At 49.3% G+C, this 25,121-nt stretch overlaps 2 protein-coding genes across 9 annotated transcripts; one reads left to right on the forward strand and one right to left on the reverse strand.

Annotated features, from left to right (window-relative positions):
• Positions 1–116: 116 nt before the first annotated feature.
• On the reverse strand, positions 117–9,685 carry RNPS1 (RNA binding protein with serine rich domain 1). 5 transcript variants are annotated; one of them, XM_075105853.1, is made up of 8 exons: positions 9,597–9,679; positions 6,355–6,546; positions 5,844–5,999; positions 5,330–5,521; positions 4,046–4,148; positions 3,111–3,264; positions 2,503–2,644; positions 117–1,217 (listed from the first exon to the last, which is right to left on the reverse strand). In XM_075105853.1, the coding sequence occupies exons 2-8, from the start codon at positions 6,423–6,425 to the stop codon at positions 1,112–1,114; spliced, it is 924 nt and encodes a 307-aa protein (XP_074961954.1). In that variant the 5' UTR covers positions 6,426–6,546; positions 9,597–9,679; the 3' UTR covers positions 117–1,111. The 5 variants fall into 5 exon arrangements, with proteins under 5 accessions (XP_074961954.1, XP_074961955.1, XP_074961956.1 ...); XM_075105854.1 differs by lacking the exon at positions 9,597–9,679 and adding an exon at positions 9,474–9,574; XM_075105855.1 differs by lacking the exon at positions 9,597–9,679 and adding an exon at positions 8,831–9,215.
• A 2,916-nt stretch (positions 9,686–12,601) lies between these two features.
• LOC142062813 (uncharacterized) lies at positions 12,602–25,113 on the forward strand. 4 transcript variants are annotated; one of them, XM_075105865.1, is made up of 5 exons: positions 12,602–13,614; positions 14,331–14,492; positions 21,380–22,421; positions 22,576–22,754; positions 24,280–25,113. In XM_075105865.1, the coding sequence occupies exons 3-5, from the start codon at positions 22,037–22,039 to the stop codon at positions 24,655–24,657; spliced, it is 942 nt and encodes a 313-aa protein (XP_074961966.1). In that variant the 5' UTR covers positions 12,602–13,614; positions 14,331–14,492; positions 21,380–22,036; the 3' UTR covers positions 24,658–25,113. The 4 variants fall into 4 exon arrangements, with proteins under 4 accessions (XP_074961966.1, XP_074961967.1, XP_074961965.1 ...); XM_075105866.1 differs by having other exon boundaries at positions 12,602–12,789; XM_075105864.1 differs by lacking the exon at positions 14,331–14,492.
• Positions 25,114–25,121: the final 8 nt, after the last annotated feature.

Below are 25,121 nucleotides of genomic sequence, written 5' to 3' on the forward strand. Positions count from 1 at the left end.
GCGGGAGACACGGACGTTACCTGTCTTACCATAAAAATCCCCCGGAAAAGGCAGCTGCTGGCCTCACCGCTCCTGCGCACAGTAAGGGACTGGAGAAGGGAGCGAGGCAGGCCAGCTGTTCTCAACCCTACTGCTTTATTCGCTTATCCTACACAAGTACAAACACAACATGGCCCAAAAGGGTACAAAGCGATACAAAACAAAAAAAGAGTCTTCATAGTATTGACTGTACAACAGGTGGTAAATTCCTTGCCTTTCCCCATGTGAACCCCAGTTAATCCAGACAGCATTGCATCCTTGTGCCTCCCTCTGCCTTGCAGCTTCCAGGGGGTTGACACTCAGTCGCTAATTTGAGATTTGCAAAAGCAGAAGCGCTCGCACCGTTCCATTGTGAGGCTGTGAAGGAAGTTTTTTTACCAAAACCCTTTAAGTAAAGGTGAAAAAAATCACTTACAGGGGCAGCTACAAACCAGTTCTTAAGATTTCCAGCTTCTTTTCTAAAGTATCACGTTCAGTGGGCTGGACCATTGTTTCTGTGATGATCGACCGGTATATGTGTTACAGAGGAGCTTAACTCTGCAGAAACTAATAATCTGTTTGGGAATTGGAATAAAGCAACAACTCAGTATTTAAGTCTTGGGCAGATCTGGACTCCAGCTGCTTTGAAAAATCCCATACTGGCACCTAGAGATCAAGTTAAAAGCCTCCCTGCCTTACTATGCAGCGTTTCTGAAATAGCTCAAGATTTACATGCTCGTCTGTACAGCATGCGAAGCGTTTAGAAATCACTGAGCAGCAGCCTGCTAACTGGAGAAGGAGAGGCTGTAACATCTTTCCTTTGGTTTATCTGGAAAAGATGTTTTTGCAGCCTTTAAAATCAGAGCCACTTTTAAATAATTTCAATTCAATGCCAGGAAACTATAAGCCCCATAGCAAAGGCTATCTACTGGCCAGGAACTGCTGCTCTCTCTTCTTAGGTTACCTTCACTGCCAGGGTACTCTCTCCTCTCTCTCATTCCTCCTCACCCAGACCCATTATAAAAAAAAAGGTACAATATTTAGTCTGATGGGATTTAAGTTAAAAAATAAAAAGCTGTCCAGTCTTTCTGCTTTATCGTGAGGAGTTTGAGCTGGAGCGGCTGCGATGGCGCCTTCGTCCAGGAGATCTGGATCTTGATCGCCGGCGAACAGGGGATCTGCGCCGAGGAGACCGGGACCTGGCAGAGAAGAAGAAAGTTTTTGTTAGGCAACAGGAGCAACAAGTTCCAGTCAATTGTCAGCTCCTCTACCAACTTTTCGAAACACTTCCCCACCCCTCCAAAAAAACCCTCACACACTGCAGTAAGAGAGCTACAGGGAAATACAACCAGCTCCAGAGAGGAAAAAGGCAATTCAAACATTGACTCCTGAGGCGGAGGGTAGCCAGAACATCCCTGCTGTGTAATTTGAAAGAATGTGTAATAATCCAAAGAACAGAGAAGAATCTTGTCTTTTTCCTCAAGCAAAACAAGCTGAAGTTCATTCTACACCAGATTCTCCTTCAGGTGAAGAGTCAGCTTTGACTCCTGCAATACAGTGATATTCAGAGAAAGGTTTTATATAAGCCCTTTCAAGCCAAAGGGCCATTTCTCTAACTCTAAAGAAACAGTTAAGCTTCAAGCTCTTCAGTATTACAATCAACCTGCACAGCCACCAGTATGACACCAAGGTTCCAGGCACAGAATATTAATAAACAGCCTGAACAGGATACTAAGAGTTAGACCAGGGAAGAAAACAGTGAGGAAGGACAGCAATTCTAGCATTTGCCAGACCTCAGTAAAAGGCATGTTTAAAGGAGGACCAACAGGCAGTGGATCTTGTGCCACATTAACTAGTTCTCATTTTTAAACCTGTAGTTCATAAGCTCTTCAGCAATCAAGTGGCTCAAATAGGAGACGCTTTTACTAGGGACAAGAGTTTAAGCAGATTACCAAGACATCCATCTAGATGCTGAGGAAGACTCTGAAAGACTTATCTGCACATTCAGGCAGCCCCAAGCTGCACAACAGGCATGTGTCAGGTCACACCTCAGGGTCAGTGTACTCTGCTCACCTGATGCGGAAGGACTGGCTTTTGGTCACATACCCATTCACAGAGGTAAGGGAGAGAGGTGCAAGGGCTTCTGAAAAGCAAGCGGCTGGAGCAGGCTGCCAAAAGCATTCTGCCAGCCAAAGTGTGTTCCCACTTCACCTCGAAGCATTTATGCAGAAGGGACTCCAGGGAGCAGGCTGGAAAGCATCTGACATTTCCAACAGACAGCGTTCAGGGTTGTAGACCCAAGCAGGTCACCCTGGTGCTAAGGAGTTATGAAGTACAATCCAGGTTCAACTGATGCCCGAAAGGTATTATGGTCATTTGAAGGGGAAAGTCAGTCCAACAGGATGAAACTGTCCCCACGCCGAGTCCTTCGGTGATAACAGGCTGTTAAACTGAGAAGGAAATACATGTTGTCACAGCTCTCACCTTCTCCTCATGCGAGGGGGTGACCTGCGCCACATCGGTGGTGGCGGCAGCATCCTCCTGGGTGGGCTGAAGCGTCTGGGAGGCGGCCTAGGTCGTGGTGCCAGCACAGCTGTGGCCGTGATCTCCTGACCGTCAATCTGGCCTTGTTAGAGAAGCAGAGAGACAGGAAGAGTAAGTATTTTTTGACACTAACATCTACACATCACATTATTGCAGCTCACAGCTTTGTCACAAGCAACTTATGCGTGAATCAGCCTACAGTCCCATTTCCACTGTCTGCTCAGGGGTTACTTTGGTGAAGTCCACATACATAATAGACAATCTAATATCCCATCAAACTGCAGTTCAGATGTTAATTGGGAAAGATCTTCACAGAAACTTGAAGAATTTTATTACTGTTTTGAAAAAACTCAGTTTTAATAGTTCTGTGATGTTTTGGATCTGTCCTGAATCACACAAAAGCCAAGGCCATTCGGGCTGAAATCAGACAGTATTTCAGATCAGTTCCCCAAAGGCCTCCCTATTGCCTCTAATTCATTTTCATCAAACTCATCTGCTCCAAAGATTTTTTAAAAGCACCCAGCCTCCTTGCAGCACTTGATACCTACCTCCATCCATGTGTTTCAGGGCTTTCTCAGCATCATCTGGGTTCTCAAACTCCACATAAGCATAACCTTTAGAGAGGTGTGGATTTAGCCTGTCAACTGGCATGTCAATCATTTTAATCTTTCCGTAAGTGGAAAAAATCTCCATGATGTGATCCTGCAAAGAAAAAGCAAGTCTAGAGGACATAGACCACGCTTACTGACCAGGTCTGGCTGGCACAGAGTGGTAAATCCACAGCGCTAGATTAGCTTTAAATCAATGCCACCATCAGGAAGAGACATATTTCATTGGCTAGGTGTGGAAAGGATTACCACTGTTGTCTATTCAGTTTCTCCTCAGGTTGTTCCAACCCTTAGCTTCTAGCAGCATTACTGCCGCATGTCAACACTGCGTCCAAAAATGCAACTAGTGTAAAAATCCTCTCGGGGACCTGAAAATAGAACTTATTCCCTCAGCTGAAAACTCTAAATACTATTAACAATTGCACCTTAAAAAAAAACCATAATCTTTGCAGCACCCTAAACCTTTTATCTCTGAAGCCCTTTAAACTACATTCTAGCAAAGACAACTTAAGCCAGCCCAGGCCTCTTCAGATCCTTTGTCAAGAACTTCCAGATATCCTTAATGCCTCCGAGGTAATTTCAGCTACTGTCCCAGCTTCTAGAGTCTTCTTCCTAGTAAGGCTCCAGGATACAAGGTCTGGAACACTGACAAAGCAGACACACCTCTTAAGCACTGCACAGTCTCAGAAGCCTGCACTGTGTTTGACTCAGTAAAATCCTACCTAAATTTTCCTCACTGATCAATTTGGACACAAAACAAGAATTTCCTTGGCAGTGCTCTGGCAACAAAAAAGTTTTGAGAGCTTCAAAAGAGCCACTCACACGTCCTCACAGGAGATATGCAAGCTTGATATTACGGGGGAGCATGCCATTACCTTGGTCACGTTTCTAGTGAGCCTTCCAACATGCACTTTTGTAGGTCTGGGTGACGGGCTCCGTCTCTTCCGCTCCTTTTCATCTCTCTTGGGTGGCTTGGACCTGATTTTGACAACAGAAAATGTTTACAGTTTTCAGGGAACGTGCAAGACAAAAGCAAGAAGCCAATCATTATCACATCATAAAAGAGGTACCACTTTTTGGGTGAGAGCATCTTTTTTCTTACAAAGTTACAGCTTAGGGAGTGCTGGAGTGGTGGTGGGGGTATTCCAAGTAGAAACACCTCAGAACTTCTATTTGCCTTGCCTGCTTTTGAACCTTCTGGAATTTTTAGAGCCTTTTTTTGTGAGTTTTCCACTTTACTGCAACTAGGGTAACAGACACGAAATTTAGCAAGCATTCCTTCAAAGTTGTTGGCTATAGTAAAAGAATTTCCCAGTTGTTAAAACAAAAATTTATTGCCTCAACAATTAAAGAGGCAAAATAAGGGCATATATACCAAAGCATACCACATCCAGGCAAATTAGTGGATCCAATGATTTGTGTTTCTGTATCTTCTCTTCACTATAGAGGTCCAGAAATGTCACAGTTAAGTAGGTTCTTTTGTAAGTAGCTGCATGTCACAATTTTTTTGTAGTTATAAAAACTGGAATGTAATTTTAATCTGTATAAAATTCAGTGTGTAGAAAATTTATATTTATGCTTCTTCCTAATCTTCTTGTCCATAAACTGAGGGATATACTACAAAACACACACTGGCTTATAATACTTCAGTAGATATTATCAGCCTTTAGTACCTTACCTACAGAATTATCCAAAGGAACAACAGTTTGAGTCCCACCCCTACAGGAAAATGCTTCCTTAGCCTCCCCCCCTTTATTTTTTTATACATAAGAATATACATATACACATGTACACCATTTTCAGCCCTGACTTTTCTGTTACTCTTGGCTGTAATTTACAGGAACCAAAGAGCTTTACTCTCATCTAGTGCCCATATAGTCCCATACTGTTGGGGAAACATTGATTAAAACTGCCTCTGCAAAACGTAGTATTTAAAAATCACCCTTTAAAAATCAAGTTTTTAATCTCTTTTCCTATAGGGCATATGTTTTGATTGTAAGCAAAAGGAGCACACATATCCTAAGAAAATTCAGATCTCTAAGTTAGGGAGAAAGCAAATGGTCTTCATAAAAAAAAAACCCTGTTCCGATCACAACCATGTAGAATACAAGATTATTACCCTGCCAGCTGCTAATTCCTAGAAGGCAAATAAAACTCACTTGGAGCGGGAGCGTCTCCTATTGTCATGTCTCCGTCGAGAGGGGCTTGGAGATCCAGAGGAGCTGCTGGAACTGGAACTGCGTGAGGTGCTGGAGCTCCCAGAGCGGCTTGAGGCAGAAGAGGAGCTAGAGCCACTGCTAGAACCAGTGCTGGAACTGGACCCTGAACTGGAAGTTGAGCTGGAACGGGATCTGTTGGGGGCAGGCAGGGACAGGAAGTGGGGAATAAAAATGATTGCAGTACCCAGAAAAAGAATGGCTGAAAAGCTTCTGATAATCAGAGAGCGCAACTGTGAGTTAGAACAATGAAAACTGATGCTCCACAGTTCACTAGACAGCCAAAGGAAATTCATACCTAAAAGAAATAAAACCCTTAAGTTAAACAAAACAGCACTGTGACTAACACAATGTAAGCTTTCAACAAGTCTGTGACACAGGGAATGAAGTGTACCAGAGATCAAGCTGGTGGTTTGTGAAAACACTGTAATTTGTCACTACCTGTGAAGGTAACTACCTGGTACTGCTGCTCCCACTGGAAGCACTGCGTCTTTTACGTGTCTTGTCTCGACCACGATCCTTTTCACCTGATTCCTTAGTGGCTGCTTTATCCTTGGATCGGTCCTTTGATTTCTCTTCAGACCGATCCTTGCGCTTGGTTGGTGAGGGAGCCCTTCAAGAACAAATTGCAGAAGACATTGTTTAATATAGAAAACCATAAACAACAGAGAACCCACACCCAAACAAAGAACAGAACAGCAACACAAAACAATGAACTTCAAATGTAACTCAAGATCACCATAACTGCAGAGTTAAAGCATTAGGCAAGTTTGGACTTTTTAGAAAAAGGAAAATATTTTACATTACAGAGCAGCTTTGAGGAAGACAGCTATAGCATACAGAAATTCTCACAGAAATTCACGCAGAAAGGAGTACATTTCCAATTCCTCACCCTCACTGGGAGAGCCCTAGTACCCTATAATATCCCCAGTTTTGTTAACCCTAGAAAATTCGTACAGAATGATTACCTAGTGTTGGATTTTTTATTATTTTCTTTGAGTCCTAGCAAACTCTTCTTTTTCAATCCTGATAACTCCATTTCCCCTTTGGAGGCGTCCAAAGCAGCACCGAATGGGCCTCACTTATCTCAAATCTCACTTCTAACTCCTTGATTCTGAGAACCGATCCCTAATCGAGTGCAATAAACTCCAAAGAACAGCCTAGTGACAAGATAAAAGGGTTTAGAAACAAGAAATTAACAGATAGGCATAAAACAACAAACCCGCTTTGCAACAATGGCAGCAGACTGGGCATCAACTGACTTCTACAGGGTATTTCAGTTACACATACTGTTACACGGCTGTTAACTGCCAGCCTTCATGCCTGCTCATGTTGGCACTGTGTGCCTCATGTAAAAGCCTGCATCCACGTTTAAGGCTATCATTTTGATGTTCACAGAAACACAAAGTGCCAAAAAAGTGGCAGACAGAGGGCATCCACTTGGTCTGCAAACTGTACATGCAGTTCACGCCTCTTGACAACAGCCTTGTCTCCAGAGGAGTACGCACTGGTTTTCTCCAAAGCCAATTTGTACCATACAGCATGTATTTTTCAGGAAGAAAGGGTTGTTGAGAACAACCCCCCCACCCCCACTGAATTATGGCTGCTTCCAGCCTCAACAAGTTGCTTCCAAAGCCCTGTCAGACCAGATTAAAGGGCCCAGTTTGCTGCACTGCTGCAACAGCAGATTCTACTACAACTTCTTAGCAGAAAGTCTAAACTGGATTCTGACCTCATTTCGCCCAAATCAGTTCCCTCTTTACTCTACATCCAAAAGGAGACAAATTTAACACCCCACTATTTAACACTGAAATCCTGGGCATTAGTTGAATTCCAGAGGTTTCCCATGAGAGGGCTGCATCCATCACATATTCTGTGATGTCCAAACACGTTGTTGCATTTTGACTATTCTACATGGGTTGTTTAACACTTGCACTACAAAGCTGCCTCCAAGGTATGTTTTAATCACTGCTAAGGAAGTGTGACAGATTTGATTTGGTGTTAATACCCATTATCTACCCATGAATGAAACATTCAGGAAATGCAAGAGTGGGCAGAAGCATGTCTGAACTGCCAGGCTTATCTGAAGTGACACTGAATATTCACAATACTGCACAATGTTGGAAAGAAACATCTCCACATGCATCACAGGTAAAATCAGTTAACAAGAAAAAAAAAAAACTCTCCAGCTCACTGCATCCAAGAGTCATCTTGCTTCTACACTTCTGGTGTCAGTCTGGTAAGTAATTACTTTATTCTCTAAATTGCAGTTAAATTTATATTTGGGAAGAGATCACTTCTGAACAGCTGAACTCACTTTCCTGATTTTCAGCTTCAGAGTTTTCCCTAATACAACAACTCCAAAAAGCAACACAAATTAACATTCGCAAACCCAGCTCTCTGCAAATCCAGAAGTCAAGAGACACCCATGCCTTTTTGCATGGAGAACGGGAAACCCACAACACAAATGGGACACTGGCAGGACTCGTTGGAAGAGGAAATGTCTCCTCTAAGACCAGTGGTGGTAAGAAGGCAGTCCATGGACTGTTCCATCAGTGCTGCAAAGGTGACTAAGAAAAACAAACCTGTGTTCATCAATCATTCAGATAGCATTTCCAAATCTATGCCTCTAGTGCAAAGTGCGAGGGGGCTGCAGCTCAAAAATTGAAAGCCACTGCATAAGACCAGGTAACTCACTTGGAAGAATAGAACAGCAAGTTTCTGGACTTACAAGACCAAAACTTGTATTTTCCTTTCCTACCTTTCTTCTCAATACACCATACTCAGGTTTGTGTTATCCCTTCCCACCGACTTCTCTTGCACCTCTGGACTATCACAGTGATGACGCTACCAGCACAGCCTGCAAAATTATCTATTATCACCTGATAGCTGGCTCTGGTTTTACCCCTACTGGAGGGAGAGAAGAGAAAGCCTGGACAAAAATCAGCACACACTTTGCTGTTATCCAGCCTGCTGCTGGAGCAGGAGGTCACTTCCCTTAAACAGCCACCACTCCTCAGGTTGGGCACTTACCAGACAAATGAGCCACATGGTATTTATACATTCAAACTTCCGTATAATGGTACATGCAGCTTTTAAGCAGCCTCCAAACTAACCAGTGTTTTCTCTCCATCAAAATATATGTACCTTTCTCAAGAATGCCACTTGCCTAGCTCACTTCAGTTGGAAACCTCAGCCTACAAGACGCAGCCCATGGGCACTTTCACCTGTGCATGTTCAGACATTCACTGGAAGATGTGGAAAGAATAAAATCATGGTCTTCGCACAGGGGTGTATAACAACGCATTTCTATGGGACATGCTTCTTTCTTACAATAAAAAAACCTCTCAATCCCCAAGAAGTCAATGTTTTTGCAGCACCCACCCCACACCAGAAAGTCTAAGAGCAATCTACACAGGCCAAACATTCATTTCACACACACACCTCTCTGCTTTAAAGAGTTGATTTGCACTCAAGAGAGCTGCAATTCTGTAGCAAAGGAAGCAAACTCAGCTCTCCCCCGGACTTCCTGCACGACTACAGGCAAGTCCTTTAATGGCAGTTTGCTCCAGATCCTCATTTGCAAAATAGGGAAAAGATTTCCTCGTATGAGGAGGAGAGGGTTCAACGCTCGGCAGTTCTTTGCAAAGTTACGGCCGCTCGCCCAAGCTAACTACAGCGAGCAGGGCCGGAGGAGCGCAGGGGCAGCCAGCTCCGCGTCCCGGTTCGCACGCCATGGGGTACGTTACGGCGCCGGGCGGACCGAGGGCTTGTCGCTGCTGACCGCACCGTACGTGTCGCCATACTATGAGCGAAGCCAAGGCGCGGGCTAAGGAACAGGAAGAGAAAAGCACAGACCAAGCACAGAGTCGGTTCAGAGAAAACCCCTGCCCCGGGGCCGCGCCGCCCGCCCCCGGGCCCGCACAGCGCTCCTCCCGCCGCCCCGGCCGCGGGGAGGGCCGAGACCCCCGGCCCCGGCTCCCCCCCAGGCCCCGGCCCAGCCCCGCCCGGCCCCTCCCCGGCCCGGCCTCCCTCCCTCCCCGCCCCCGGGCGCGGTAGGCCGCGGCGCCGCGGCGCCATCCCTGACCCTCGCCCCGCCATCTCCTCGGCGGTTCCGGCGCCGGCTCCCCTCGGCACCTCCGCGCGGCGGGGGGCCCGCTCCGCGCCGCGGCGGGGCCGATGGACGCCGATGCCCCCCGGCCCCACTCACATCCTGGGCGCCCGCCACAGCCTCCGCTCCGCGCCCGTCGCGCGCGATCGACGCAGGCGGGCGGGAAGGGACGCCGCGCGCCGATGGCGTCACACGTCGGCGGAGGTGGGGTCTGAGGAGCGGGGCCGAGCGGGTTTAAAGGGGCAGAGCGGGAGCGGGTGGGCGAGGGTGTCCGTCGGGGTGTGAGGCGGGGAGCGTGTCAGTCGGGGACTCAACTGCACTGGACTTGCAGTAGTGAACAAAAAATATGAAGAGAAGAATAAAAGGCCAAAGATGGAGCACCAGCCACTGGCATTTCATACATACAAAGATATATGTGGGAAGAACATTTTATGTTTTTGTTTGGTTTGGGTTTTTTTGGTCCTGTCCCCCCCACCAAAACTGTACTGTGAACTTAACGAGGAAGTTTTCAGCTGGAGGCGCTGATCTTTTGACCTGGTCACATTGGGTTCCAGGTGCACTGGCTGCCTGACCCCTGACTTCAAGGGAACAAAGTCAGAAGTGTCCTCTGACCCCATTCATAATGCAGGGCCTTAAACATGACAAACCTCTCCAAGAAGCATCGTGCTAGTCAGCTGAAGCATGGACTTAGGCATTTTTGTTTAATTCCTAAGATTCGAATCCTTTTGCTGCTCTGTGAAAGGAATACAGCTCCACCTCCTGAATGCAGTGTGAGAATATGCCCTGTCTACCTCCCTCACCGAATGTGGGCGAGATCGGGGCAGGTGTCTATAAGATCATGTGTGGCAAGGAGAAGAACTGGTTTATTTTCTCTTCTGCTGCAAAACCAAGGGGATATTACATGAAACTAGCCATGGGCAGGTTCAGAGAAAAACAAAAGGAGGTTCTTCACACAACATCTTGTTAAAGGGCAGATTTCCCTGCCATAGGATGTAGCCTACTAAAAGTTGACATGGGTTCAAACAGAAACCGGACTATGCATATTGAGGACTATCGGTAGGCTGTCATGATGACCTTAGAGTCATAGAATTGTGGAATCGTTTAGGTTGGCAAAGATCCTTAAGATCATTGAGTCCAACCATTAACCCAGTACTGCCAAGTCTGCCACTAAACCATGTCCTTAAGTGCCACATCTACACCTCTTTTAAATACCTCCAGGGTTGGTGACTGAACCACTTCCCTGGGCAGCCTGTTCCAGTGCCTGCCAACCCTTTTGGTGAAGAAATGTTTCCTAATAGCCAATCTAAACCTGCCCTGGTGCAGCCTGAGGTCATTTTCCCTTGTCCTATTTCCTGTTACCTGGGAGAAAAGACTGACCTCCCCCACCTTGCTACAGCCTCCTTTCAGGTAGTTGTAGAGAGCAATAAGGTCTCCCCTCAGCCTCCCTTTCTCCAGGCCAAACAACCCCAGCTCCCTCAGCCGCTCCTCATCAGACTTGTTCTCCAGACCCTTCCCCAGCTTCGTTGCCCTTCTCTGGACACGCTCCGACACCTCGATGTCCTTCTTGTACTGAAGGGCCCAAAACTGCACACAGTACTCGAGGTGTGGCCTCACCAGTGCCGAGTACAGGGGCACGATCCCTGCCCTGCTCCTGCTGGCCACGCTATAGCTGATACCAGCCAGGGTGCCATTGGCCTCCTTGGAAAGTGTCCTAGTGCTGCACTGGGGCGGGGGGTGTACTCTGGGACCCAAAGGAACCTGTAGGCTGACCCAGGTGGCTGTTATTCTCTCTTTTCTTCCAAATAACTTGTTACATGTGAAATTTTGAGTAGTGTAGCTTTAATTCTTGAATTTTATGGTGCTTTATTAAAATCTTCAGTCCATTTTCTGCTGCCCATCTTTGTGCTAACCATTTTTGTCATACCTAGGGTAGTACTGTGCAAAGGTACGCTTGTTCAATGTGCCCATTAGACAACAACTGCAGCCACAGCTGGAGAACAAGACCTGATACAGCCAAACCTCTTCTATACCACATTTCAGCTGCAAACCTGAAAACTGGTTTATGAAAGATGGCAAGTACCACCAATAAATGGTTATATGGGCTAAAGATTGGGCCTCACAAAGATAAGCCAGGAGTCTCAGCCTGCGGTACCCACAGCACCTATGGCTTTCAGCAGGTTGTGCTGTTTCATGACAGCCTGTTAGTGCTCAGCCCCAACATAGCCTCCACGCCAAGTACTGCTGCAGAGAGGAGGTCCCGTGGGAGAGGCTGGGGCCATGATTCCTTGGGCAGGAGGGATGGAGGCCAGGCTTTTCCCACTTGCCTGTGCTCACTGCTGTTAGGCTTAGGGAACGATATTTAAAATTCTAGTCTCTCCTGGCTGTGGCAAAGCCATAACGGCTGGCTAATCCCAAAGCCATACACACCCTCATTCTCATATTGGCTCTCATCTCTCCAGGGGTGGTCAGGTGAGTTCACTGAACCAGTAGAAAAATAATACTACTGTGAAAAAAGGGAAGTTTCCTGCCAGTGGCCTCCCTGAAGCAGCTCTGGGAAGAGCTGTGCGCAGCAGGGCCAGCCCCAGGACAGTGGTGGCAGGTTGCTGGGGGGGCTGATCTCCTCTCAGTGGCTGCTAGCAGTCAGCAGGAATAAGCCTCAAGGCCGAGCCTGAGCAAGAAGAGACATTTGAACATCTCAGTTGGGGGCACAAGCAGAGGTGAGAACAGGTTGGAGCATGCGTCTGCTTCAGTTCAGAGCGAACGGCACTGCTGTGGCCTTCTGCCCCATGCCAGCAGCTCAGCCTGGCGCGGGGCAGCCCACCATCACCGCTGTAGTCCTGCGCAAGGAGCTGGTGCTTCCAGGTCTGGCTGGGACCTCTACGGATGGCACTGCTGCCTTCTGCAGGGTTCCTCCTCTATCCTCTGACACAGGGGACACCAGCCACACCTGAGCTGTGGTCCAGGACAGGATGGATGGCAGGCCTGCGCCCTGAGATTGCAAAGGCTCCTCACGGTCCTGAAGTGAGGCTGCCCTGAAAGAGTTAAGAGGAGGGCTCCTCCCTCCCAGCACATAAGTCTCCTCCTGGGAGACCTTCCCGGCAGCCTTTGCTGGCTCTGCCCCAACCAAACAAAGAGTGCAGGAGCTTTTCAAACAGCAGCCTCCCAAAAAGCTGGCTGCTGCAGAGCTGGGCTGTGCTGGGACCCTGGCTGTCCACGGCCACGGGAGGATGCAGCAACGGCAGCAAGTTGGTGCCATCACCTGGGAGGATCCCGGCACTCATCTTTAGTCCCTGTACGTGGATGCTGTACCTGTTTGCTTCTGTGTATTAAGCTGGTTTGGGTGCTGGGAGCGTGGTGGGAAGGATGGAGAGAAACTTCTCACAGCGGTAGTTTGACAGGGGTGCGAGCAGCAGGGAGGGGTGGCATGAGGCCATTGTCCGTGAGCTCCTGTGGCTCACAGCCATCCCGTGCTTGGCAGGGCACAGCTCTGGATGGAGTAAGCCACTACTGCTCGACATGCAGACTGGGGACACGCTTGAGCGGGGATGTGGAGGTCTGGGCTGCGCTGAGATTCAGTGTCAAAGATGGGAGTGGCGTGCCTTATCTGAAATGTTGTCCTCCAGCTCCTTCCTGAACTCAGAAACCTGCCTAGCAGTTTTCCGGCAGAGGTGCAGACCCTCTTTAGAAATTGCCCGTGTGTCGATAGACTGCTGGGTGGCGGATTTAAGGCAGCAGACAATCACAAATCTGCTCCAGCCAAGACACCACAGATGAGCAGGAGAGGAAAGAACGGAGCTCCATGAGTGCTGCTTTTGGATCTTGCCTCTGTTTTTCTGTCCCTTCATTCCTGCACCTCCAGGCTGTCGACAAGAACAGTGCTATTTACTGCCATCTCTGCAGGTGAACTGCTCCACTTGCGGTAGCTGATGGTGGTTAGGGCTACTTAATCAGTGTCTCTAAATGCCACCTGTGGCTGAAAGTGCTTGTCCTGTGTGTTGCACCATTTTGCAACTGGGTGCTTCATTTTTCCTTCCTATTCATTGGCTTTGGAGTGTGGAGCTGCAGCAATGTGGTGGCGTGGCTACAGAGAGCTCTCCTTGAACCCCAGAAGATCCAGGTAATCCATGGGTCATTCTGCCAACAGCAGCACTAAACCACTGGCATTGATTTATTGTGGTGTGGTGCAAGGTGCTGAATACCAGGTGTTACTTTGTGCTTGTAGGGATTGCACTGCAGCACCAGCTCAGCCTGCAACCTCTTGATGCCGATGTTTCCCATGTTGTAAGAGCTTTGGTCTGTCTCCCTGGTCAGTCCGTCACTCATTCTGCACCTGTGTTAGAGTGGGGTTAGATATGTGTCTGGCTTCAGGGAATACAGTCTGTGGCTTCATTAGAGGAACTGCAGGATGGGGGATTTGTCTTCTAAGGGCTTGGAAACTTTTCATCCTAATGTGTAATGACAGCCTTGGTTATCTCTTCAGAGAGTTGAGATTAGCCTGAGTTTCAAGTGGCTGTACTGTTGAGTAGCTATACAGATTTGGAACAGCAGAAAAAAGGATATTTTCGGGATTCCTCTCTAATCTGCAGAAGGAGGTGAGTTTATCAGTTTAGCTGAAACACTTCTAGGTGAATTAAGTCTTCAGCAGTAGTCTGTGAGCATCTGGCCTGCCCTCTTTTGAGGTCTGAGGCTGATTCTTGTAGTGCAGCTAGGCCACGGACAAGCTCAAGACTTCAGGACTCTCTGCACCTGAATGTGCCTATGCACACATTTGTATTTTGAGGCTCTTAGCCTGAACATTGTGCCATGATGCACTTTTTCTCTGTTTTCCTGCAGCACTTTAAACAAAGCATGCCCCAACACTGGAGGAATATGCCTGCTCAATGTTAACCTTCCTCAGATGTCCTGGTTTCACCCCAAGGAACAAATACCATGTTACACTTTGCACTGATTTATTTGTTTCCTCTTCAGGCACATGAAAGACACTAGAAATTCAAGGTATGCTTGTGATTTAGCCTTTGCAACTTTCTCTGCTGGAAGGGCTGCATCTTTGGAGAGCAGAGATTTAAAGCTGCAAAACACTTTAAAGAGAAGCTAATGTTGACTATACAGATAAAGGCAGGGCTCTGAGCTACTTGGTATTTGTTGGTCTTGACTGAATACTTAAGCTCGGCTTGACGAGTTTGTTCAGTCCCAAGGCAGAGTTGGATTTCTGAGTCTGGATGTCAAATCCAGCCTATTCCTCTCCCTCAGGCCTTTCCAGGTGGTCTGTGAAAGCCTCTTGTTCCTTCAAGCTGTGGTTCCACAGTCCTTAATATCAGGTTTGGATCCTCTAGATCATTTCTGAATACAGATCTGACCTTTACCAGGTAGAGGCACAGCTTCACAACCATGCTGAATTTGTCAGTCCACCTGATACGGTGATGATGGTGACCTAAGGTTTTTGAGCTGTAGGAGAGGTGAAAAAATGCAAAGCCTTTTTGTACAAAGCTATCCATCAGCACATTTTTATACAGTGTCACTGTTTTGTGCTGTGTGGTGGGGACCCTTTGACCATCAGGGTGGATTTTCTGGTATTCCTGAAATTCCTCCTTTCCTCCCCTCAGGCATGAGGAACCAGTACGATTTTTATACTGTTGTTACCCTGTGTCCCTAAAAAATCCCAATACTCATTACATATACATGATCCTCTTTATCCCGTCACCTGATCTTTATACCCTATTCCCCAGTTCATACAAGGCTGTAGTGGCATTGTCTGGGTCAAAAGTAAACTATGTGCACCATCCTACTCACACTTTGTTTTGCAAACCCCAAAACTGTTAATTAAAGAAACCTTGCAGGGACCCAACTGTCTTCAGTTTGCACGTACTGAAAACCTTAAAGTAGAACCTTAAAGTTTTGCATTTTCCATTTGAGGATCTAATTTTTAAAGTGTGTCCAGGCAGGGGGCTAGGTCCTCAACTGCTCTGAAAGCAGAGCCTAAAGGAATTGGTCAGTTGTCAAAGGTGACAGAGCAAAGTTTGGCCTGGGTTCTAAATAGCTCACTTCCAAATCCAAATATACAACCCTTTGTTCTCTGCCATTCTGCTGGCTGAAGTACAGGTTGATTAAAAAACTTCTTATGAGGTTGTCCCTTCAGAGGGGGAGCTAGCATGGCTCGGGTAACAGCAGCACCACCTAAATTCAACTGGCCCATCTCCTTCTAATAAAGCCTATAACAGAGCTGCTCCTTCACCAATTTTGCAAAGAAAATTAGGTCTGTGTAACATGGGATACAGCAGTCTGTATGGCTGGTAGCAGTGTTGCTAGACAGTGTTATTGCTTCCATGAGGCTTGATGAATCTGGCAAAGCAGTGACACAGGGTAAAATAGTAGCCTGGGAGAAATGGCCATTCTTCCCTGGCTCAGATCTTCCTGCTTGGGCAGCATTTCGGCATAGGACACCTTCCTGTTAACCTCCCTCCAAGCAAAGTGCCATTAAACCATGTTGCCAGTTCTTTCTGATTACCTGTCTCTCCTGGAGCTAAGACTTTCCAGTCTGTACAGCAGTGAAACTGTTATCTGGGTGAAGAGCTAAGAACTATCCATGTCCCTTCAAAGCTGTGCCAGGCAGGCTCTGAAACAGGACCCCAAGGGCAAGAAACTAAGTGGAGCATTGCCATACCAGCTCATCTTTCCTTTCCAGCGTGGCTCACTGTGTTCAAAGCCCATTTCTTTGCCGAGTGAGAAGGAATCAGGCCTTCCCACAGCAGACTAGCCCCTTCCACAGCATCTTTGCCTTCAGACTACTTGAAACACTTCTTGCTCCCTTGGTTGCAAGAAGCTCTTTTCCATATCTGAATCAAGTGTAAACCAGAATTGTCCTCCTTGTGCTTCTGGAGGATGTTCTAAATATTTTTTTTCTTCCTCTGAGCTGCTGCAGAGTGAAAAAGGACTCATCTTGCCAGCTTTTGCAGTGGCTATTTAGAATGCCATGGGAAAACAATAAAACTGATGATGACGGATCAGTGTCCCTCCCAAGCTGCTTGCAGCTGCTCCAGCTTCCCAAAGGTGCACTGAGGATCTGAGAAGGAGAGCTGGACATTGGAGGCAAAGAGAAGGGTGGACAACAGGATCTCCTTGAGCTGCTACCAACCACAAGGCCCAGGATAAAGGGAAGTCTGGCAGATTGGGCTTGTGGCTCCTTACAAGGTCCATGAGGATCAATTCCCTTTTGCTAACACCTCCCCCTTCTTTATTTTCATGCTTTTGCCTAGCCCAGGATGTCCTGCGCATCTGTTGTGAATTAGTCAAACTGTTTCCTGTCCCATGCCCTCGTACACTGGCCTTGCACTGTACAAAGACAGTTCACATTGAAAGGAAAGGGATATACCCACATCTAACTTTTTCCTTTATGGTCCTACATGGACCTTTTTAGGGCAAGAGTATGTTGCACTCTCTGCAGCAAAGCAAGCTCTTGAGTCCAAAGTGCATTGGGATGTTAACAATGTGAAAAGGCTGTTTTCCATTGCTGAGACCAGACAGGATGAGCTGCACCTTCTTGCTCTCTGTGGGTTCAGTTCTTCCCTCTCCTACTCCTCCCTGTTCCTTGGTCACAGCCATTCTCCACATCAGCAATTTGTCTCACTGGTGAGACACATTGCTTTACCTTGGTATCTGCTACCCTTGTGGCTGTGCTGCTTCTGAAATTGTAGATTGAGGCTTGTTGCTCTGGTTAAGTCCATCCATAGATGGACGGACACCTACATCTGTCCAAGGCTGTTCCATCCCTGAGCGCCAGGCTGACCATAGGCATGCTGTCATGCAGCTAACCCAGATAAGAAAATGCCGCCCCAGGGTAAAGCAGTTGCATGATTGTAAGCACAGCACTACTGTCTGTTGAAGGCTCTGCAGGGATCTGACTTCCCTGCTTCACCCTGGCATGAATTTCAGAAGAAGATTTGCTTGCACCTTGCCAGGGTAAAAACTGCCTGCATCCAAGAGCAGGCTTGCAGCGGAGAGACAGAAGGGAGAAGTAAACCTTCCCAGACACAAGGCAGCTCTGTGGTCACACAACAACCGTGGACTTTGGCATTCAAACCCTGGTAATCAGGGCTGCACAAAGACTGGGGGAGAAACAGGCAGCAGTGCAGCTGGTGGGTTTACGTATGTGCAGGAACAGGGGAGCTTTACCCTGAGGGACTTGCAGGATGGACACTGGGGAGCTCCCCCTCCTTGGGTTCACCTCCTCGAGCTGGGGCTTGCACTGGTGCAGAAACAAGTGGTGAAGAGGAAAAAGCCTTCTGCTTGCCCTAAGGCTAACGGTTAGGAACTTCACCTGGGTTGCAGGAAACTTGGATTCATGCTTTTCCTCAGACCTTAAATCCAGTCTGCCCTGAAGGGAACTCAGGTGTGCACGAGTGCTGCCTTCTTTCTCCTTCTCTCTTGAGGCTGTTCCATTTTGTACATAATATTTTCTGGGCCAGAAAGCGGAGGGGCTAAGGAAATAATCCCGGTGATGAGAAGGTTGCTCCAGGTTGTGGTCTGTGTTTCTGTGGATATTACTGCATGCAGGATTATGGAATAGAAGCATTACCAGCAGTGATGCCTGGTCAAAGGAGCTTTCCCAGCTACGACTAAGTACTTAAAGACTTGAGGCATTGCAAGGGTTCAGCAGCAGCTGAAGAAAGGGTGGCTGATGTGAAATCTGGGCAGATGCCTAAATTGGCAGGCTGAAGCAAAATTCCTTTTGCAGGCCTGGCTGTATAACAAACCATGAAGCTGCTCACACAAATGTGCATGTCCAACTGGCTGAGTAAGTTCTTGAAAGCCAGCCCACTGAAGGGCAAAACTTGGAGCCTGCAGTGCTGTGTGACAGCCCTCTCTGGCTGTAACAGTGAGTGAGTGTTCCAGTCACCACATCTTCACCCTGCGAATATGCATCCCACTGCAAAACAAGGGAGGGGGGGAAGGACACCTGCAGACCCATGAGGAATCACAGTGAAGCTGTCATAGTTTGCAGAGGAATGATGTTTTTCCCACACAGGCATGACTGCATAATCATGGCTTGCAAAATGGCTTGCAGCTGTGGCTGGTGCACAGTGCGATAGCCAGGTAGGTGGAGGCAAGCCACGCTTTTGGAGCAGGGGCCTTCTAGTGCCCACACACAGCTCACAGCGCCTGTGCCTTGTTTGGAAACCTCCAAGACAAGCAGACTTCAGGGTGCTGCTCTATTTTAGAAATAGCAAAGGCTGAGTCAGCCCAGATGAGATGGTTTCAGGGACTTTCTGGAGGAGATGAAACCTTCCTGTTTTCCCCATATCCACATAAATGAAAAGGGATCAAAGGCAGAGAGTAAGCTCACAAGATTGCAGTGCTGTGAATTTGCTTCCACTGATGTGCTCCCTTTCCCTGTCCCCCTACGAAGCAGCCACGTGAATTATCTTCTGACCGGCATAAGAAACCTTCAGAGGAACCACATCAACCCCCAAGCCTGGCCCTGAGCAGTGAAGAGAACTCCATCCCTGATGCAAAATCACAGGTCTAGGAAAATCACTGAATCTTTCCCTCTTATTGGACTGAGATTTTTTTCCCCTTGTGCAAAAGTTATTAGCAAGTAACAACTGTCCTGTAGGCAGGGTGAGTGTAAAGGTCTCACCTCTGTGAATATGTAACTTGGGCAGCTGTGTTGCATAAGCTGCATGTATGACGCGGGCTGCAGCTCAATTGGGAAAATCCCCTCTGGAGAGGGAGAAAGAGGAGAAAGTAATGGACTCATTACCTTCATGTGGAAATGGGGAGCATGTCTACTACAGGAAAACTGCAAATTCACAGCAGGACCTAGATAAATAAAGGTGTAACTAGAGATGGAGCCAGACCGGAGCTTTCAGAGAGGCCAACTGTTGCGATCTTGGAGGAAATTGCTGGAATACTGTATTGTCCAGAGGGACGATCTGTTGCTTTCACTGGCAGCCCTCTTCTCCTACCAGACATGGTAGAGAGTAGCTGCTGTGTGCTTGGCATGCTCTTATGGTGTAAGTGAGCAGGATCTGAGCTGGATTTTGCCCTGCCCTTCTGCCTGTACTCGCTTCCTGCTTGCCAGCTGGGTGAACTCTGACCCACAGCCTGCTTTTCAGTGCCTTCTCTGAGATGGGTTGCCAGGTCTTGGTCTAGTTCTGATTGGTAAATACATATTTTTAGAAATCCTCACTGCAGAGACAAGTACTGTTCTCGAAGCATAAGGAGCCTGGATGAAGCTAGCCGTGAGCCCTGGAGCACTGATAGTATCTCCATGGAGCTGCTGCTTGCAGCCATGTACTGCTGGTGTGGAGCCATCCCGGCCAGACTCCTCATCCCACTGCCCCCCCAGCAAATGGGGAGCTGCAGGGGAACACCCTGCATTGGGAATGCCATGCTGACATGGGGTTAGCAGGGCAGGGATGGTCTGCGCCTCCCGTGAACTGTCCCCAACCTGGGAAGGCAGGGTGGCAGGACGTCTGCAGAGGGCTGGGGAAAGTCTGGAGGGGATAAGAAGGCAAAGAAGGAAGGAGCTGGGACCTGGGGATGGTGCAAAGCAAGCCGTGTCTTCAGTGAAGAGAGAGCTGGGGGAAACACTGTATGGAGTCAGCACATCTCCAAGGTGCTCTCATCATCTCTCCTGCCGTGTGGAGGCTGGATGAAGGCTGCAGGAGTACCTCACTGCTGGCTTTCCTGGTATTTCTGTAAACTTTATGTTCCTGTCACCGGCTGTTCAGATAGCTACACTGCTTTGCTTTTGCTCTAGTGTCCTCTCACTGTGTCTTGAAACACTGTGGGAGGAGGGCAGAGCTTCTTGCCAGGGCCTGAGCTCCCTATCCCTGCAGCCACAGGAAACAAAAGGTGGTGGTTTCCTTGTAGCATCTCCCCTTGGCATGGAGAAGGTTGGGTACTTCTGACGTCTTGTCTGCAGCCAGGGACATCTGTTTTCCTGCATTCACTATTCCCCAGCTCTTACCTACAAGGTTCCTAATGCGCATAGCAGGGTGTGGGAGGCCTTTAGATATAAAGAGGTCTGGTTCAAAGTACAATCTACAACTCTGGAGTTAATGTCTCTCTCTTTTGCCATGGAAGAAGTAAAACGCAGAGGGGCACAACTTCTGTATTGAATTAAGTGGCTCCGTTTCTCCCTGTGGCTTTCTGTGGCTGATGTATAACAGTCTCTGTGCCTCCTTGGCCAACAAAACATATTATTGTCATTTTTAAGATCCACATGTGCCTGGGGAAGTGGCGTTTGGAAAACACACATCTGTTTGACAGTGACCGCTTGAGGTAGCCTCTATTATACATTGCTGATCTGAAAAGTGTTTTGCTGTCTTACGGGAATTCTTGGAGGTTATTTATTTTGGTGAGGCGAAACCCAGATGTCCTTTAGGCAGAAGTTGCAGCACTGAGTGTCCAAGAAATGCCTGCAGATGAAGGAAGCTGATAGGAAGTGGAAAAACCCCTCCACCATCATTGTATACGCACACACATGCATATGAATACACATATATAGGTATATCCCCATGTAGGTATAAGTGTATACACACACGTATACACAACTCCAAGCACTGTCCATCCTGACCTCACCCCGCCATGATGCCTGCAGCAAGGGAAGAGGCTGGCCCCACCACATTGCTTTGCTCCAGGTGTGACCCAGAGGAGGTACACGTGCGGGGTCCGTACCAGCAGCGCAGGCCACCCTACACCCACCCACGCAGGCACAGTGAGTGTGACCATGTCCTGAGCCATGGTCCCGTGACTGACACCACCAGCCAAGGCTGTGTGCACGGGGAGAAAGGGGAAGCACAGGAGGTACAGTCATTACGTTTATAGTTGTGCCTTCTTTACAACTGGTATATAAATGATTGCTTTTGCTTTTCCCAAAGGTACAAGGAGTGTACAAAGGACACAGGAGTGTCGTCTCCAGATCCGAAGGGCAGGCGCTGCAGCACCAACAGTTTCCATGCAGTAGTTGTCAATGTGGGTATCCCCAGTTGTGCTCGCTGTAACCTGCCAGTCCACCAAGGAGACACGAGGCTTTGGTGGGATCTGCCAGCCTCATGCAATGAACTGCTGCTTGCCAGGACTTGCACCGTGCTCCCCAGGATACTGAGCTGCTGCCTGGGATCCTGACCACTCCTGATTCTTCACTGTGCTATTGGCAGCAAGGAACTGATGTCCAGTTTGGGACAGTGGGCAGAGCTGAGCCTGTTACTATCCTCTGTGCCCTTGGCGGACTGGGAGACAGGTTGGATCCCCTCCTTTGAGGGGGCTCCACATGAGTGAGGTTTTGGGCTGACCCTCATCACTCCGGAGGGAAGAGCCTCCTCCTTCCTCCTCGCTGGCTGGGAATCATGTCACTGCTAGAAGATGGGGATGGTGTTGTGTAGACCCATGGCTGGGACTGGCAGCCTGGTGGCAGAGCACTAGCAGAACCTGAGCACCATCACAGGGCTTAGTGCTGCCTGGGGGACTGCCGGCATCCCCACAGTGGCTGCACATCAGGAATGTAGGTGCTGGGAACAGGAGGGGTGCCGGGAGCGATGGGCCGGCTGGACGACCATGCTAAGAGGAGGATCGTGGAGCTACGCAGGGCTGGGCTGAGCTTCCGCAAGATCAAGAAGGTGCTGGAGCTGGACGACATTCGGGTGACACCACAGGCCGTGTACCTCTTCCTGAAGCGGAAAAGCGTGGAGCCTGGATTGGCGTCAGCTGGCTGGGATGGGGACCAGCCCTGGCCCCCACTGCAGGGGCATGAGGCTGAGCCACCTGAGTCAATGTGTGCCCAGACCCCCACAGCGTCCCGTGGGGGCCCTGCTGGTGGCCAAGACACCAAGGAGGGCATCCAGATTGTTAGCACGGCCTCTCTCTGCAAGGATGGTGGGCAGCTTGGGGAGGCTCTGCCCATGGGACTGCCCCCCAGGAATGGTAAGGCCTGGCTCTCCATGGGGGGGTCACCACCATGACCCCTCCCCCCCTCTCCCCCATCAGTAGCACTGGGCCAGAGAAAGGGCTCCCTGTCCCCTGCTGGGGACCCCCCAAGGGCCTCCTTTCGAGGCATTTCTGTCACTGTCCCTTGCAGGCGATGATAGCTCCACAGGCACCCCCTCAACTCTGGAGAGCTGCTCCACTCTGGGGGTCCCAGCCATTCCCCCGCAGCTCCTGCCCAGCCGAGGGCGGCTGGTCACACCCCCCACCAGGAACCCAGCCCTGATGGTGAAGAAGATGATCGTGGACAGGGCTATCCTCCTGCAGAAAAAGGTAGGATGCCAGGTGTCATGGCAAGACAGAGAGCCTGTCTGCTCCAGCCAGGAGCCGGTGCAGTGCTGCCCGCTGGGATGGCCCTGCACAGGACCCTGCTGTGTCTAATCCATGCAGATGGGGCAGGCCATTGGGGATGAGGGGTTCCTGAAATGCTTCCCCCCCACAGCCTCTGCTAGCTGCACTCTTGAGTGATGCTTGACCCTGGCACTTGGCAAACTCATCTGGGAAGTGCCTCCATCTGCTGGGGCCATGGGGCATGCTGCCCACCTGCCTGCAGCCAGTACTCACTGCTGCCATTGGGTGATGCTGGCCTTGGTGATGCCAGTGTTGGCCTCCAACCTGCAGCTCACAAACCCCCTCTTTAAGGCTTGGTTTCAATACCAGCTCAGGAGATCCCCCAACCCACAAGAACACCAGCAGCTGAGTTTCTTGGTGCCACACGAGGAGATAAAGGGCTGCAGTGGGCCAGGTCAGGGTGACACATCCCGGATGGCCACCCTCTGGGACATGTCGCGCCACCACAATCCCTAACGTGTATACCCCTGCCTCACCATGCTATGAGAACCCCCAGGCCATGGCCTTGCATGCTTTGTTCCAGCAGGTCCATGTCCCTGCAGTCATCCTGCCCACCACAGTGAGCATGCAGCCAGCTGGCTAGCCCCATGGCCAAGCCCAGCTTGCTGGCAGCTGTGGTGAGCCATGGGGCAAACGTAAGTGACCCAGCAGTCCCAGGATCAGCCCCGGGTAGGCTGCCAGCAAGGCGGCATGGCTGTGGGGCTGCCCCAATGCCCAAGGAAGGTTTACCTCTTCAAAGCACCCTCTGACCTCTGGAGACTTCACTGATGGGCAATGCTGTTGCCCCACAGAGGATGGTAGGATGCTGGCACCTGCCTTTTTCACCATGGCATCCTGGGTACAAAACATAGCCATGAATCAGGCTGAGCCTTCATCCACCACCCTGCCTCTGCTCAGACACAGCAAACGCCTTTCCCAGCCCACTCAAGTGTTTGTCAAGAGGCCTTCCCAGCTACTTGAGCGGACACAGGTTGTTCAACACTCTTTCCAGGAGAAGGGGCCCTGGGGTTCAAAACCAGCATGTGATCCCTCTTGGGGATCAGAACAGCCCTTTGCTTCAGGGTGCAACACAAGAAATGGCGCGGGAGGGGAGAGAGAAGGGCTGAAAGAGAAACCCAGGGCACATTATTTCTGTCCCTGTTGAGAGCAAACACAGGCCTGGCATGAGCACGGGCAGCCCAGCTGCCATCCAGCAGCATCCACCACCAGATGGCTAAGCATGTACTGGCAGTGTGCAGGGCAATGTGGTGTTTCTGTGGAGCAGGGCATGGAGGCTTGGTGAGGATGAAGTGCAGCTCAGAGCATGGTGAGGTCTAGAGGTCTGCAACAAGGTGATGGCTTTTTCTCATGCCTTGTAGCAGAATAAATTCCTCTTTTGCTAATCACCACTGAAGGATCAGCTGATAATGCTTCACCTTCCCTTCTCTCCTGCCTCCCACTACTCCAGGTCAAAGATGCCAGCACTCAGACTGCCCTGCTGAGCCCCACAAGTCTTGAAAATCAAAACCTTGCTTGGGGTGGACCAGTGCTTCCCCCTGCTCCCAGCTCCCATGCCATTGCTGAAAAGCTGGATGCTGTACAGATGGAGATCCAGAAGCTGAGCCAGGCCCTGCACATGGTGCTGGAGAGACAATGCCAACTGGACCGCCAGCAGGAGCACCAGCAGCGGCTGCAGCACGAGGTGCTGATGACACTGCAGCAGCTCAGTTCCACTGTGAGCCATGGCACCGTGCCAGTGAACCAGCCCTGCATCCCCTTCAGTGGTATGGCTGAGCCCTCACCCACTGTGCCAAATTTCAGCCAGTTCAAGATGGAGCTCATCTGACCTGATGCGATGCCAGCATGCTCTAGCAGTGCTGCACTGATGGCAGGGTGGAGAAGAAGCACCTCTCAGAGGCTGTGGCAGCTGCCTAAGGATTATGTGGGTCACCTGTCAGAGAGGGTCACTGATGCCTTGTGTTTTCAGCCCTGGTGACAGAAAGAGGCTGCCTGGCACAAGAGACAGGGCAATGGAAAGCTGAGGCCTTGCTTCTCCCATGTTGCCCATCCCAGCTGGCGCTGGAGCTTGCTGGTGGCCCATGGACTTCAGCAGCACAGGCGGGCTGCCTGCAAGTAGAAGGTGCAACTGAGAGACACAGCAGGGAGGTGGGTGTCAAAGAAAATGCAAGACTTCCTCTCACAGGGGTCAGTGCCATGACAACCAATCTCAGAAATGCTTTGTGCCTCCCCTCCTCTGCAGAGCCTTGTTCAGTAAAAATCTATATACACCATGGTACAGAAAGAGTGTGG

Source organism: Phalacrocorax aristotelis, chromosome 10 (genome assembly GCF_949628215.1).
Source record: "Phalacrocorax aristotelis chromosome 10, bGulAri2.1, whole genome shotgun sequence".
NCBI classification, from domain to species: Eukaryota; Metazoa; Chordata; class Aves; order Suliformes; family Phalacrocoracidae; genus Phalacrocorax; species Phalacrocorax aristotelis.